Source organism: Canis lupus, chromosome 19 (assembly GCF_048164855.1).
Source record: "Canis lupus baileyi chromosome 19, mCanLup2.hap1, whole genome shotgun sequence".
Classification (NCBI taxonomy): Eukaryota; Metazoa; Chordata; class Mammalia; order Carnivora; family Canidae; genus Canis; species Canis lupus.
Window position 1 is genome coordinate 48,970,684 of NC_132856.1, and position 16,472 is coordinate 48,987,155.

Genomic DNA, 16,472 nt, shown 5'->3' on the forward strand with positions numbered 1-16,472 from the left:
CTATAGGGAAAAGCATTTGTACTGAAATTTGGGGACAGATTTCATGATTACTCTGCTATTGCAATTTATCAGACAGAGCAGAATATTAATAAAGTAAGTTAATTAAATGTATGGAGAAATTGAATTCAAACAAATGGAAATTCCAGGAAATAAATACAAGGAGCTGATTCTACTTCCCCAGTCTGATCAAAGAATGACAGTTCCTGGCTCTGACCCTATGAGCCCTGCAATCTTGGGCACACCTTCAGCCCCAGTATCACTGGAGCCCCAATGATTCTTTTCAGAGCTGTCTTTATGTCATTGTTCCTCAAGCTATAGATGAACGGGTTCAGCATGGGTGTGAACACTGTGTACATCACTGAGGCCACTGCACTTGCGTGGGAGCTCTGGGTAGCAGCAGAGCTAAGGTACACTCCTAGGCTAGTACAAAAAAATAAGGAGACAACTGAGAGATGAGATGCACAGGTGGAAAAAGCTTTATACTTGCCCTGAGCTGATGAGATTCTACAAATGGAGGAAACAATCTTAGAATACGAGTAAAGGATCCCAGTGAGGGGACCACCAGCCAGCAACATAGCTGCAAAATACATTACCACATTATTAAGAAAGGTGTCAGAACAGGCAAGTTGGATCATTTGATTGAGTTCACAGAAAAAGTGGGGGATTTCCACCTCTGTACAGAAGGACAGCCGCAACACCATTGAGGTTTGTAACAAGGAATGCAAGACACTCGTGGTCCAGGATACCAGAACCAGCAGTCCACAGAGCCTGGTGTTCATGATGGCCATGTAGTGTAGAGGTTGACAAATGGCCACAAACCTGTCATAAGCCATCACAGCCAGGAGATAGATGTCCAAACCTGAAAAGATTATGAAAAAATACATCTGTGTGATGCAGCCTGCATAGGTGATGACTTTGCTCTGAGTCTGGATGTTCCACAGCATCTTTGGGACAGTGGTGGAGGTGAAACAGATGTCCACCAAGGACAGGTTGGCAAGGAAGAAGTACATGGGGGTGTGGAGATGGGATTCAGAGCTGATGGCCAGGATGATGAGCAGGTTTCCAAACACAGTGATCAGGTACATGGATAGGAAAAGCCCAAATATGAGGGGCTGAAGTTCTGGTTCCTCTGAAAACCCTAGAAGAAGGAATTCTGACATTCGTGTAGCATTGGCTGGTTTCATGTGGTTGCACTGACTCCCAGGGAAGAAGAAAAAGAAATTAATTATTACATGAAGTGCGTGGCTCACATGGCTGAAATATGATAATTTCTATTTTACCATCGAGAAGTTAATTTCTGTATCTTGTGTAGGGACTGTCTCCTTGAAGAGATTCCCCCCCTTCGTTTTATCTCTGATTAGGCATTTATTCTCATTACCCACCTTCCCCCACAGAGGTCATACATGCTACTGCTTTATTAGAAATATCTTTTGTACATTTGAGGAATATGTATTGAGGGTCAAACATTCTCCAGGCAATGTCTTGGTGATGAGTTTGGGATCCTGAAAATCAAAAGCCAGTATAATCCAATGATGGAAAGAGAATGGAAACATATAAAAATATTAATAATACATTAGCAGGTGTCAAGTGCTATGAAGAGAATTAGAGCAGGTATCAAGGAGAGAGGGGATATGAGTGTTATTTTGTAATTGGAGTTCAGGCAAGACCAGTAAACAAGGTGACCTTTGAACAGAGACCCCATAGAAGAGGGGGCAGGAGCCGTGAACATGTCTGGGGAACTGTGTGCTGGAAGAGGGAATGGCCTCTGTAGAGGTCCTGAGGATTATACTACTTTGAGCTACTCAAATCCACAAAAGGAAGCAAGCATGGGAAGGGGAATAAGTAGGAGAATGATGAGGGATGGTTTCAGGCAATTTTAAAGAAATAGATCACTTTGCTGCTGGTCATTCACTCACATTACACACTTTTTTTTCTTTTTATTTTTTTTAATTTATTTTTTATTGGTGTTCAATTTACTAACATGCAGAACATTACACACTTTTTGTATTTTATAATCTATTTGCAAAAAAGTCCTGGATTTTGAAATAGAGTCCCTCCTGAGTACCATCTGGTGATTGAGTTCTGGCCTATGTATTGTAAGAGTCACTTTGGAATATATTAGACTATGTATCCCTGCTCTGAAGACTGTTCTCACTCCACAAGGTACATGTATACATGCGCATGTGCTCTTGCATGCATGCATGTGTGCAGACATACACTCCAGATCATTGGTCCCTGGGCTGTGTTCTTACCATGACTCCTCACTCCTAGCCTCCATGATGAAGCTGGAGTGACAGTAACTCAGGCTGTTGGATTAGAGATCCTTCCCCCAAACAATGTAAAATGCTACCTGACATTCAAATTAGCCAGCTTCCAATGGACTGACATATTTACCTATATAAATTTAAAACTTTTTATGGGCAATATAATCAACCAAAAGTCAATAAACAATAATCGGTCAACTGCATTTGAAATGCTGCTAGCAGGTGCCTGGGTGGCTCAGTGGGTTAAGCATCTGGCTTTGGCTCAGGTCATGATGCCAGGGTCCAGGGAGTGAGCCCCAGTTTTGGCTCCCTACTCCATGCGGAGTCTCCTTGTCCCTCTCCTTCTACCCCTCCCTTCTGCTTGTACTCTCTCTTGCTCTCATGTGTGCTCTTTCTCTCAAATGAATAAATAAAACCCTTTTTAAAAAAGGAATGCTGCTAGCTGCAGAATAGGCATAGAATTTATGGAATACAATAATCAGGGGGCATCTAACAATGAACATGGTGACAAGTACATAAATATTTCCTCAAATTTAGTGGTGGTTCAAGAAGACAACAAAATGAGGGGGAAATATGAGAGAGGGTGACAGAACATGAGAGACTCCTAACTCTGGGAAACAAAGGGGTATTGGAAGAGGATATGGGCGGAGGGATGGGGTGACTGGGTGATGGGCACTGAGGGGGACACTTGACGGGATGAGCACTGGGTGTTATACTATATGTTGGCAAATTGAACTCCAATAAACATATACAAAAAAAGAGAAGACAACAACAAAAAAATCTCATTATTTTGGTTATTGATATAATTGGCTGCTTCCACATAAGGGGCATAAATATTCATAATTGTTAGGTCTTCTTGTTGGACAGACTCTTTAAGTGTGATACAGTGTTCCCTCTTCATCTCTTATTAAGTCTTTGGCTTAAAATCCAATATGAGGATTGCTACCCTGGCTTTCTTTAGAGGACCATTTGCATGGTAAATGGTTCTCCTCCCACTTCATTTTCAGTATGAAGGTGCCCTTAGGTCTAAAATGAGTCTCTTGTAGACAGCATATAGATGGGTCTTGCTTTTTATCCAGTCCAATATCTTGTGTTTTTTTTTATTGGATCATTTAGTCCATTCACGTTCAGAGTAACTATTGAAAGATATGGGTTTAGTAACATAGTATCATCTATACACTCCCTGTTTCTGCAGATTGTTTCCTTGGGATCCCTCTTTGCTTACAGGTTCCCCCTTAATATTTCTTACAGGCTGCTTTAGTGGTCACATATTCTTTCAATTTCTGCCTATACTAGAAGCTCTTTATCTCTCCTTCTATTCTGAATGACAGCTTTGCTGAATATAGTATTCTTGGCTGCATGTTTTTCTCATTTAGTACCCTGAATATATCCTGCCAGCTCTTTCTGGCCTGCCAGGTCTCTGTGGATAGGTCTGCTGTTAATCTGATATTTCTCCCCATATAAATTAGCAGCTCTCTTGTCTTGAGCTGCTTTTAGGATTCTCTCTGTATCTCTGAAATTTGTAAGCTTCACTATTATATGTTGGGGTGTTGATTGGGTTTTGTCTATTTTGGGGGGTCTTCTCTACCTCTTGGATATGAATGCTTGTTTCCTTCTCCAGATTAGGGAAGTTCTCAGTCATCATTTGTTCAAACATACTTTCTGGTCCTCTCTCCACATCCTCTGGAATCCCAATAAAATGAATATTATTCTTTCTCAAACTATCACTTAGTTCCTGCAGTCTCTCCTCATGGGCTTTTAGTTGTTTTCCTCTCTTTTCCTCAGCTTCCTTTTCCCCCCAACAACTTGTATTCCATGTCATTCACTCTCTTTGACTCATTAACCCTAGCTGTCAGAGCACCAAGTTTAGACTGCATCTCAGTTACAGTATTTCTAATTTAGGCCTGATTAGATCTCAATTCTGCAGTAAGAGAATCTCTAGACTCTTTTTTGCTTTTATCATGAGTCACCAGTAATTTTATAATTGTAATCCTGAATTCTATCTCTGGCATATTACTTAAAGCCATATACATTAGATCTGTTGAAGAGAGTATTACTTCTGGTTCTTTCTTTTCTGGTGAATTCTTCCTTCTAGTCATTTTTTCCAGTGAAGTATGGTTGTATGAGTGAGCAGAGTCAAAAATACCAACCATGAACTAAATAAAATACATCCTAGATAATTACAAAGAGGTCAGGGACCAAAAAATTAAAAAGAAAGAAAGAAAGAAAGGAAAAGACCATAAAAGTGAAAAACAAATTAAAAAAATAGTAAAAACCTTAAAGAAATTAGGAGGAAGTGGTGGGGGAAAGAGAATATAGTCTCACAGAGTTGACCAAGATGGTGATCCTCTTGGTTCTGAGTGTATTTTGGTCTGTATACTAGAGGGTGATAAATTACAATTTATATGAACAAGCAAAACTTATATAGAGAAACAACACAACTGCAAAAACAAAAACAAGAAGACAAAAATCAGAGAGGGTGACAAAGCATGAGAGACTCCTAACTCTGGGAAATGAACAAGGGGTAGTGGAAGGGGAGTTGAGCAAGGGGATGGGGTGACTGAGTGATGAGCACTGAGGAGAGCACTTGATGGGATGAGCACTGGGTACTATACTATATGTAGGCAAATCAAACTCCAATAAAAAAATAAAAAACCATATAAAGAGACCAAAAACGAAAACAAAACAATAAGACAAAAGAGGGGGGGCAGAATGGGAAGGAAGAGAGAATATAATTTCACAGTGTGGCCCAACATGACACTCCTCTTGGTTCTGAGTGTATTTTGGTCCATATGTTAGAAGGTATGCTGAGTGAAATAAGTCAATCAGAGAAATACCATTATCACATGGTTTTACTCATATGTGGAATAGTGAAAGGGACAATAAGGAAAAAGGAGGGAAATTGAATGGGGGAAAATTAGAGAGGAAGACAAACCATGAGAAACTCCTAACTCTGGGGGAAAAATGAAGGGTTCCAGAAGGGGGAGTGGGTGGGGGGACGGGATAAATGATCAATGGGCATTATGGAGGGCACATGATGAGATGAGCACTAGGTGTTATGGTGTCAAATTGAATTTAAATAAAATATAAAATAACAACACAGGAAAAAAAGAAATCTCTTACACACCCATCAGCTTATGGGATAGTATAAAGATCTCTCATGCTGATTGGGGTGGATGTTTAAACAGGTAGCAAAATAAATTTCTCTAATTTTGTTGGCAGAAATGTAAACTGTTACAATGTTGGGAAAACAAACTAAAGATAGGTATAAGTATGAAAATACACATATTCTTCAGTTCATGGATTCTCAATCTCAGTACTATTGACATTCTGGTCCAGTCTGTTCTCTGTAGTGGTGTGTGTCCTGGGCTCTGTAGCTATTTTTAGAGCATCCCTGGCCTCTCCTGATACCTCTCATATGACTCCAAACTGTTCAGTGTCTCCTGGGGAACAAGATCTCCTCTGGTAGAGAACCAGATTTTTAACATAACAATCTCCAAATATTTTTGTAGGATTTTTATAATAGCAAGGTATTGAGAAAGAAAACACTTTCAAAGTGTGAGTGGCACAACCATATTGTGAAATATTATGCAGATGTTGAAATAAAGACTCAGAACTACCCTAGTTGACTGAGGGAGGTGCATGAGGTATTACTGAGTAAGAAGGAAGAATGGAAACAGGTAGAAAATAAGACTTCATCAGAGCTTAAAGAGCATTCATGATGAATACAGGATACTACTCATCTGTTTATATGGTGTGTGAATGTGTATGTGTGCATCATCTGTGCTGATTTGAAAAGCACTAAGAACATAAGGAAGAAAGATTGTCAGGATGAATGAAATTAGGTCAAGTATAGTGGTTTCAAAACAACTGTGTGAAATCAAAGTATATGAAAATCTAAAACTGATGTATATAAAGCCATAAAAGAATAACTGAGTGTTATCAAGATGGGTCGCTAATTCCAGATTTAATGACCAAAGACTTGGAATAAAGGAACATGAGAGAATGACATTTACAACTGAGGAGGAGATAATTTCTAAGTGATAATGTTTTTCTTACATAAAGGTATATTGATTCAAATATGTTTATGGAAGGTAAAGGTGATTTCAGTCAAATGTAAAGAAGAGATGATGGTCAAAGATGATGTAACTTTTGGAAATAGATTTCATCACAAATAGCCAAAAGGGCCCACAGGGAATGACAGAGATGTGAAAACAAGTGAGAAATATGTATAGAGATGATTTATTAGCACTCAATGTACAAAATACAATTTATTTTTATGTTTATCACAAGGATTGGCAAGTGAAGAATATTAGTGACAACTCAATTTTAAAGTGAAGATAATGAAATAAAAATGGTATTATGCTGAGTGAAATAAGTCAATCGGAGAAGGACAAACACTATATGGTCTCATTCATTTGGGGAATATAAAAAATAGTGAAAGGGAATAAAGGGGAAAGGAGAAAAAATGAGTGGGAAATATCAGAAAGGGAGACAGAACATGAAAGACTCCTAACTCTGGGAAACGAACTAGGGGTGATGGAAGGGGAGGTAGGAGGGGGTGGGGGTGACTGGGTGATGGTCACTGAGGTGGGCACTTGATGGGATAAGCACTGGGTGTTATTCTATATGTTGGCAAATTGAACACCAATAAAAAATAAATTTATTAAAAAAATCCAATGTAGAGAACACCATATAACCAAGTGACAGACTTGAGCCCATAGTACTAATAAACACAATTTCCTACATATATATTTACACATACACAATAGAACTCAATGCAAACAGCAAAGTTGGTAAAACAAAAACAAAACCTTCTTCTAATTCGTTGTTTGAAAAAAATGCAATAAAAAATGAAAATAATACCTCCCTGGACCCACTGTACAAATGCAAAGACCTGATAGAGACAATGTATAATAGAGAAAACCAATGAGTAACTAATCTACAAATATTCAGCTTCCTGGTAATGAAATCATTGCAATCAATGCTCCTTAGCATAGCTTTCACCTGTCAGATAATTGTTTTTGTGTGAATACCCTAAGTAATGGGGATGGTGTGAAATGGTGTATCTCATGAATTACGTTTATCTGCAAGCCATGAATCAGTCTAGGTTTTTCTCATCATTATGGAAACAGAGTCCAATAAGCCCCTTTTTAAAGATGAAAAAGAAATTTTCATCTGATTTCACTGGTCATCCCTCCATCCCTAATATTTCTACTCCCTTTAATTGCTAAACTCACTGGTTATGTGCTACTTTTATTGGAAGTACTTTATGCCTCACACCCCCTTACTTCATTGTCAACAATCACCCATGTGCTGCTAGCTCTACATCCACTTCTTTCTTTAATATCATCAGTGAATCCATTAATCAACTCATCAGCAAGCAAATGAGCATAGAAATCTCTGGTTTTGGGCTAGGCTGGTGGCTGTCAGCTGACCTCATGTCGATGCACCTGGCTTGGATTGTCTCTGACCCTTTTCTGGAGGACTTGCTGGGCTCTGGGACTCACCTGCATGGGAACTCTGATGAAGTCTCCGTGTGGCAGTCTGAATTCCTCCTGGGTGGGAATGATGGTGACTAAATTCTGTCCCCACACAAGACAGCAGGAAAGAGGCTAGTGTTAGTCTCTCAGACAAGCTTAGGACTCGAGAGGCAACAACTAGGTCCCATCCAGCCCACGGTGGCACAGGCAGAGGGGCTGCCACTCGGGATATTTAGAGCTTCCTCTATTCATGAGGCAGTTTCCCTCCTGCTCCTCCAAGCTCTAAGTGCATGATTTCCCTGTGGGACACTGGTATACACAAAGGAAAGTTTTCCTGGAGATTGTGTGTTCCCAATAGACCAGGTTATAACCAAATGAATCCAAGTGAATTACTGCTTCCTTAGGATCTCTGCTGTTCCCAGAGTTTGGACCTCTCAGCACTATATCCCAACGCTGACTAACTTTTCCACAAAGTCTAGTACTGAGCAATCCTTCTGGATTAGATCTCTCAGGTCTCCAAAATGTTGACTTGTGGTGAGCATACAACCCTGCCACCAACAGAATACTGCTGTTTTCCTTTTCAACAAGGAGAACTAACTTTGTTGATATAAACCTTGAGCAAGACATACCTCAGCTTCATGACACATTTGCCAAACTATTGGGAATTTCATACTTGCATAATTAAGAGCTTTCATTTGGTCCCTCATTGTAAAGCATTTGTTAAAGATAAGAAAGATATTTAGATTTTTTGCACTATCTTATAAGCTTGGAATAGATAAGTAAATAGATTCTCCCCTGTTACTTACATAATTATTCAGGCCTTGTGAACATCTTTTTAGCTCAATGAAAATGATTTCAGAATCTGCCACCCCAAACTGTAAGAAAATAAATGTGTAACATAATCATTTTACATTAGCATTAGGATTTGAATACAAACATGTATCGATAAAATTTTCTCAGTTAACTGAGATTAAGCAATTGTAGGCAATTGTTCAGTCCTACCACAATTGGCCATATAGAGTTTCCTTCGCAAAGAATGCTTTCAGAACTCTCTTTATGTCTTTGTTTCTCAGGCTGTAGATGAAGGGGTTCAGCATGGGTGTGACCACGGTGTACATCACCGAGGCTACTGCACTTGCGTGGGAGCTCTGGGTAGCAGCAGAGCTAAGGTATACACCAAGCATTGTACAATAAAATAAGGAGACAACTGAGAGGTGAGACGCACAGGTGGAAAATGCTTTATACTTGCCCCGAGCTGATGAAATTCCATGTATGGAGGAAACAGTCTTAGAATAAGAGTGAATGATCCCAGCAAAAGGACTTCCACCCAGCAGGACAGCTGCAAAATACATCACCAAGTTATTAAGAAAGGTGTCAGTACAGGCAAGTTGGACTATCTCATTGAGTTCACAGAAAAAGTGAGGGATTTCCACCTGTGTACAGAAGGAAAGCCACAACATCATTAAACTTTGTAACAAGGGGGATCCCTGGGTGGCGCAGCGGTTTGGCCCCTGCCTTTGGCCCAAGGCGCTATCCTGGAGATCCGGGATCGAATCCCACGTCGGGCTCCCGGTGCATGGAGCCTGCTTCTCCCTCTGCCTGTGTCTCTGCCTCTCTTTCTCTCACTGTGTGCCTATCATGAATAAATAAAAATTAAAAAAAAAACTTTGTAACAAGGAATTGAGGATACATATGATCCAGGACACCAGAACCAGCAGTCCACAGAGCTGGGGGCTCATGATGACTGTGTAGTGCAGGGGGTGGCAGATGGCCACATACCTGTCATAGGCCATCACACTCAGGAGAAAGACATCCTTTCTTTCAGTATGAAAGTTTCATATGAAAACAGTATGAAAAAATAAATCTGTGTGAGGCAACCTGCATAGGTTATGACTTTGCTCTCTGTATATTCATTAGCATCTTTAGGATGGTGATGGAGGTAGAACAGATGTCTACAAAGGACAGGTTGGTGAGGAAGGAGTATTGGGGGTGTGGAGGTGGGGGTCAGAGCTCACAGCCAGGATAATGAGCAGGTTCCCAATTACAGTGATCAGGCACATGGAAAGGAAAAGGCTAAAAATGAGGGGCTGAAGTTCTGGTTCCTCTGAATCCCAGAAGAAAAAACTCTGAAATTTGTGTATTGTTGCTTGGTTTTATGTGGTAGAGGTGACTTCAAAGATAGAAGCAAATAGCATGATTAATTTTCACATATTTGTATTACTCACAGATTTGAATAGCTACCTTTTTAATTTTGTAGTCTAAATATTTTAGTATTTTGTGCAAGGATAATGTCCACACCAGGGGATTCTTTACTACCATAGTTATGGAAGTTTTGTTCCAATCACTTATGTTCCACCATTTCATATGGTGGAAGGTGATATGAAGAATGGAATATTATTCAGCCATTAGAAACGACAAATACCCACCATTTGGTTCAACGTGGATGGAACTGGAGGGTATTATGCTGAGTGAAATAAGTCAATCGGAGAAGGACAAACATTGTATGGTCTCATTCATTTGGAGAATATAAAAATTAGTGAAAGGGAATAAAGAGAAAAGAAGAGAAAATGAGTGAAAATATCAGTGAGGGTGACAAAACTTGAGAGACACCTAACTCTTGGAAACGAACAAGGGGTAGTGGAAAGGGAGGTGGGCAGGGGGTTGGGGTGACTAGGCGATGGGCCCTGAGGGGGGCACTTGGCGGTATGAGCACTGGGTGTAATGCTATATGTTGGCAAATTGAACCCCAATAAAAAAATTATTTTTTGTAAAAAAGAAAAAGAAAAAGAAAAGAGGGATAAAGCAGAGTGAATAGAGCATGCTATTTCATGGGTATGGAGGCCAATTCTGCAAACGATGTGACTTGGCTCATAGACCTCAAGTTAGAGAAGGAGGTAGATGAAGGATTTTTGGAGAAGTATGTTCTCAGCAGAGGGAGTGGCCAGTGCAAAGGCCCCGAGGAAGGTATTTGTCTCTAATGTTCAAGTTGAAGAAGCACAGCCAGTGCTGCAAGGGGAAGGAGCAGGAAGGAGGAGAGACATAGTCAGACATGCTGAGGAGAGAAGTTGCTTCTCTGTTCCCTCTGAAACCTCAAGGCACAGGGACTTATCTGTCCACATTGCCTCTCCCACTGTGTTCATCATATTGTGCAAAGGTATCCCAGGAATTGAACCAGATCCCCTTCTTAGTGGCCTCCCTCGATTGAGTCCTGGCCCCTGTATTGTGTCATCTTGGGATTTTTGAGTCCTGGCACCCTTATGTGGGGACTTCTCACACTCCACAAGTCACACACCCACAGGACACTATGGCCTCCTGTGTTGTGTTATTCCCCTGTCTTTCTCAGCCTCTGCCATCCTGGTGATGGCAGGAATGGATCCAACCCAAGTAGGTCAAGTCAGTGATCTTTCCCCTGCAAAATACATAAATTCCAATTCTTAAGCCTCCTAAGAAAAAATAATATATGTATATTAAGATATATAGTAATATATTTATTATAATATTATATTTATTAATATTAATATATTATAATATATTGTATTATAATAATATTATTATAATTTATAATATTAATATAATATTATAATATAAGATATATATAATTATTTATAATGTATATAAATACCCCCTCAAATGAGCAAAAGGATAAAGCAACACTTCACAAAAGAAAGTATACACAATTCAACAAAAGGTGGGCATTTTAAAATTTTTTTTTAAATTTTTATTTATTTATGATAGTCACAGAGAGAGAGAGAGGCAGAGACATAGGCAGAGGGAGAAGCAGGCTCCATGCACCGGGAGCCCAACGTGGGATTCGATCCCGGGTCTCCAGGATCGCGCCCTGGGCCAAAGGCAGGCACTACCACTGCGCCACCCAGGGATCCCAAGGTGGGCATTTTTATATCAAGCACAGGAGACTTATTTCTCCTCTACCTCCTTCATCATTATTTGGCTGGTTCATCTCTATGTGGTATGATAGGGGATGAGGTTAGCCCCTTTCTCCTTTCTCTTATGTGCCATCTTTTCATTAATATTCTTGGGCTTTGAATATTGATCTCTCCTTTGACAAACCCATGGGACACACTGTAATCCTCATTCTGGATTTCATCTAATATGTAATGGCATCTCTAGCTCATGCTCTATAAATCCTGTCTGCTCTGTGACAATTATATCCTTTTGTACTCAATAATTTGCTTCATATCATTCTGTCTGCAGACATCATATCACACATACATTTATTTCATACATCTCTGTCCTCACTCTTATGATACATGATTCAAAAGTGCAGGGACTTCAGCTTTTCACTTTTTTTTCACCAAATTATATGAATATATGTATTTAGTATATAAGATCCTATGAATATGAAAAGGTATAGAATGAAAAGAGTGAGAGGATCACAAAACCAGGTTAAAATGTAAAATCTGTAGTTTCAAAACAGCTGTCCCAGGCAAAATTGTATGAAAAACCAAAATGAACTGAAAAAGCATATAAAATAGCAAGCATTAATGATATCGACATGGATCAATAATAAAATTGTAAAAATCCTAGACACAAAAGGATATAATATATAATGTTTCTAGAATGCTCAGTTTTTATTTGTTAAATGAATTAGAAATTAGGTTTCAATGTATAAAGACATTGACCATATGGCAAGGTTGTATTTCAATTTCATTGGAAAAGGTTCAATTGCTAAATAAATGATGACTAAAAGCGGTATCTGTCTGAAAGAATATGAAATCTGTCCACTGCCTCAGATCCTCAAAAAACCAGAGGGCTTATGATCTTAAAATAAGTGCAACCATATAATACAGCAAAATATCAAGAAAAATACATATAAAATTTACGGTTGGGCAACACCACCAAATAAAGCAAGAAACTCAGAACTAGGTAGGTAGACATATTTACATAAAATGTAAAGTATTTATGTCAAAATATGTTCCAAAAGTCAATTGAGAAACAATTATCTGAGGAAATCATTTGAAATGGTGATATTTTAAAAATAAAAGAGAAAATATCAGAAAGGGAGACAGAACATAAAGACTCCTGACTCTGGGAAATGAACTAGGGGTGGTGGAAGGGGAGGTGGGAGGGGGTGGAGGTGAAAGGGTGACGGGCACTGAGGGGGGCACTTGACGGGATGAGCACTGGGTGTTATTCTGTATGTTGGCAAATTGAACACCAATAAAAAATAAATTTATTATTAAAAAAATAAAAAAATAAACATAGAGGAGAAACTAATAAATACCAGAGGAAGGTGAGAAGGGGATGGGGAAATGGGGGATGGGGATGATGGAGGGCACCGGAGATGAGTACCAGGCATTGTATCCAAGGGTTGAATCACTATCTTGTACACCTGAAACTAATATTATACTGTGTTAACAAACAGGAATTTCAAGTAAAACTTTAAAATAACAACAACAAAAAAAGAGAACAACATATGGGCATATAATTATAAAGGCCAATCAGAATGGCCATCAAATATATGAGGTTTGCTGAACCTGAGGGATAATTTAAGAAGAAATGTCTCTTTCACTCAGCAGCCTGCTGAAGAAACTTACAGAGCTTTTACATTCTTTGTGGTTGGAACTTTTGAACTTGTCACCAATGGGTTACCTGAATTTTCTGGCAGGACAGTAAGTGTTACAAGGTTGAAGGTAGAACCTGAAGGCTTCTGTGTTCCAAATACTGATAGTCTTTAACTCAAAATTTCTCTGTCTCTGCACCAAGGACATTCTGGCCAGAGGCTGCCCTGGGGTGGGGTGTGTCCAGTGCATGATAGGGTGTTAAGAGCATCCCTGGTCTCCACCAACCCCTCTCCAGTGTGGGTGGCAAAGCTGGCTCCAGACAAGTGATCAATAACATCCAGGGGACAAAATCACAACTGATTAGTTCCATACATTCAGTTTAACAATCTCAGCATACCTTTTCTAGCATTGTTATAATAGAAGTTTAATGATAAAGAGTATCACAGACTTTCAAAAGTGTGAGAAGCTTTCACTCTGTGAAACTGATACTTGCACTGTTTTAATACATTAAGTACTTAATCAAGCAAACCACCAAACACAGTGATCACTGGTTCTGGGCTAAGTTGAATTGGCTCTCAGATGAAGATGGGTCAATGTTTTTGGCTTCCATTCTCTCTGACCCTGACATCCACAGCCCACTGATGTGTTGGGCTTACCTGGCTGGAGGTCTAACAGAAAGGTCACCTTGTAGAAGTCTGACTTCCACCATGGACAGTAGATGATAGGGACTAAAGCTCTGTCCTCAGCCAAGGCAGCAGGAAGGAGTAAAGCATTGGCCCCCAGCCAGAAGTAGGATTTGGAACAAAGAGACAAGAAGCATAGCCCTTTCTGTCCAACGTTGCAGGAACTGAAGGACTAGAGATGAGGAGATATTTACATATTTACAGCTCCCTGTGTCTGCTCATCAGGTGCACTTACCTCTTGTGACTCCAACCTCTAAGCACATGATTCCCAAGTGGAAAAGTCCTCTGGACAGGAAGGATATTTTTCTAATGAATTTCAGTTCCCAAACGACTAGGTTAGAGGTCAAGTGAAACCAGTTTTTTTTTAATGTCCTTTTGCCTCACCTTGCCCCCTTCCTGAAGTGTGAATCTTCTAGCACCTTATCTCATCTCTGAGATAAAATTGTCTCCAAGTCTAAGACCCAGGAACTCACCTGGATTAGGTCTCTTTATCTTCAAAGCATTGACATGTGGTGGGGACCCAGCCCTGCTATCTCCTGGCAGTCTATTCTTCTTTTCAAGAAGATGAAGAAGTAGGTTATTCTGATAATAAACCTCGGGCACCACACACATTGGTTCAAGACATGTTTGCCATAACAGTTAAGAATTTCTTAGTTTATACAAGAGCTGTCACTTATTCCTTTGTCATAAAATAGTTGATAATTATAGCACATGTGTTTGGATCTTTTTATGTACTCTAACTTGAGTATAACATCTCATAGGGATTGATTTAATTTTTATAAACATCTCATCCCTGAGAAAGTATATTATGAACTCCAATCTACATTGTAGACATGGTTCTTGTCTCTGTCTACTGATTTGTCCACATTTGATATCTGAGTTTGTGGTGGGCCTTGAGTGTCATTCTGTCAGGATGTTACTAGTTCTCAAGCTCTGGGGCAGTGGTTCTCAAACAAATGAATTTGCCCCTGAGGATGTCTGAGAATGTCTGAAGGTATATTGCTGAACACCTATAATCCAATCCAAAAGCACCCCTCAAGTTCTATCCTGTCACACATGTCAACCATCAAAGGTGTGAAACCCACCTAGACCAGCATCTATGTGCCTGTGAATCCACATGGATTCCACTACAAATGCATAATCTGATCACAGGTCCTGAGTGGCCCAGAGATTTAGCATTTCTCACAAGCTCCCAGGAGATGTTGATGTGTGGGTCCTGGTGTGTAGACCATTCTTTGATTAGCAAGGCTGTGATCTAGTGTTAGAGATAGGTTTAAGTCTTCTGCACCAAATATTGTCAGTGCATGAAATTTTGAAGGAAATGTGTATTCACTCATTCTTCAGGCTGTGTAAAGTCTGTGTTTATTGCTTTCATATGTAACCAAAATAATATATTTATGGAAAATATTTTGTAGTAGCCAGAATAAGGCCTTCCCAAATATGTCCATGTCATATTATCCAGTCTTTTTTTTATTTTATTATCCAGTCTTTAATGTGTTATTTGTTATAGCAAAGAAGGATTCAGGTAGCACATTGAACAGGATTGCTAATCAGCTGCCATTAAGATAAGAGATTAAATATGATTGTCCAGGGGACACCTGGGTGGCTCAGTGGTTGAGCGTGAGCCCTTCAGCCCAGGGCATGATCCTGGCGTCCCAGGGTCGAGTCCCACATTGGGGTTCCTGCATGGAGCCTGCTTCTCCCTCTGCCTATGTCTCTGCCTCTCTCTCTGTGTGTCTCTCATGAATAAATAAATAAAATCTTTTTTTAAAGATATGATTGTCCAGGTGGGATGAAGTTAATCATAACAGTCCTCTGGATGTTCAGGAGGGAGATGAAAGAGTTAGTGTTGGAGAGTGATGGGAAATGCTATACTGTTGGCTCTGAAGGTGGAGGCAGAGCCATGAGCCCAGGAATGTAGGCAGCCAGCAATAGAGCCTGGAATTGGAAAGGAAACAGATTTTCCCATGAGCCTCTAGAAAGTACTCAACCTCGCAGACATATTGCTATTAGCCTGATGAGAGTCCTTCCAAGTTTCTTCTCTAGAGCTATAAGGGCATGTATATATATGTCTGTGTTAAGCAACTAATATGGGTCTACTTTATAGCAGCATGAGGAATCTCATATGGGCGTAGTCAATATAATTATTTGAGGAAACTTAGTTTAAGCCTTCCAATTACTCATAGCTTCCTTTGGATAAGGGCAATTGCAATGAAAGAACCCACATTAAGGGGCACCTGGCTGGCTCAGTTGAATAAGCATCTGCGTTTGGCTCAGGTGCCCCACATCCAACTCCTTGCTCAGCAGGGAGTCTGCTTCTCCTTCTTCCTCTACCTCTCCTTCTGCTTATACTTTCTCTCTCTCTTTCTGTTGCCCTCTTAAATAAAATATTTTTTAAAAGACCCCACATTAAGTAGAAAAAAAAATCAAATCTATTTGGCGATATTCTTCTGCATCATTTGGTTTGGCAAATTCCTCCCAGCTTAAATGTGAGTGTGGTCTGACTCTGAGGCCTTTCAG

At 39.8% G+C, this 16,472-nt stretch overlaps 1 protein-coding gene and 1 pseudogene across 1 annotated transcript; both read right to left on the minus strand.

Annotated features, from left to right (window-relative positions):
• Positions 1 to 215: 215 nt before the first annotated feature.
• LOC140611428 (olfactory receptor-like protein OLF4) lies at positions 216 to 1,190 on the minus strand. The gene has a single exon (XM_072788189.1). The coding sequence runs from the start codon at positions 1,182 to 1,184 to the stop codon at positions 216 to 218; it is 969 nt and encodes a 322-aa protein (XP_072644290.1). The 5' UTR covers positions 1,185 to 1,190.
• Positions 1,191 to 8,745: 7,555 nt separating this feature from the next.
• LOC140611429 (olfactory receptor 7A10-like) lies at positions 8,746 to 9,730 on the minus strand (annotated as a pseudogene).
• Between the last annotated feature and the right edge of the window lie 6,742 nt (positions 9,731 to 16,472).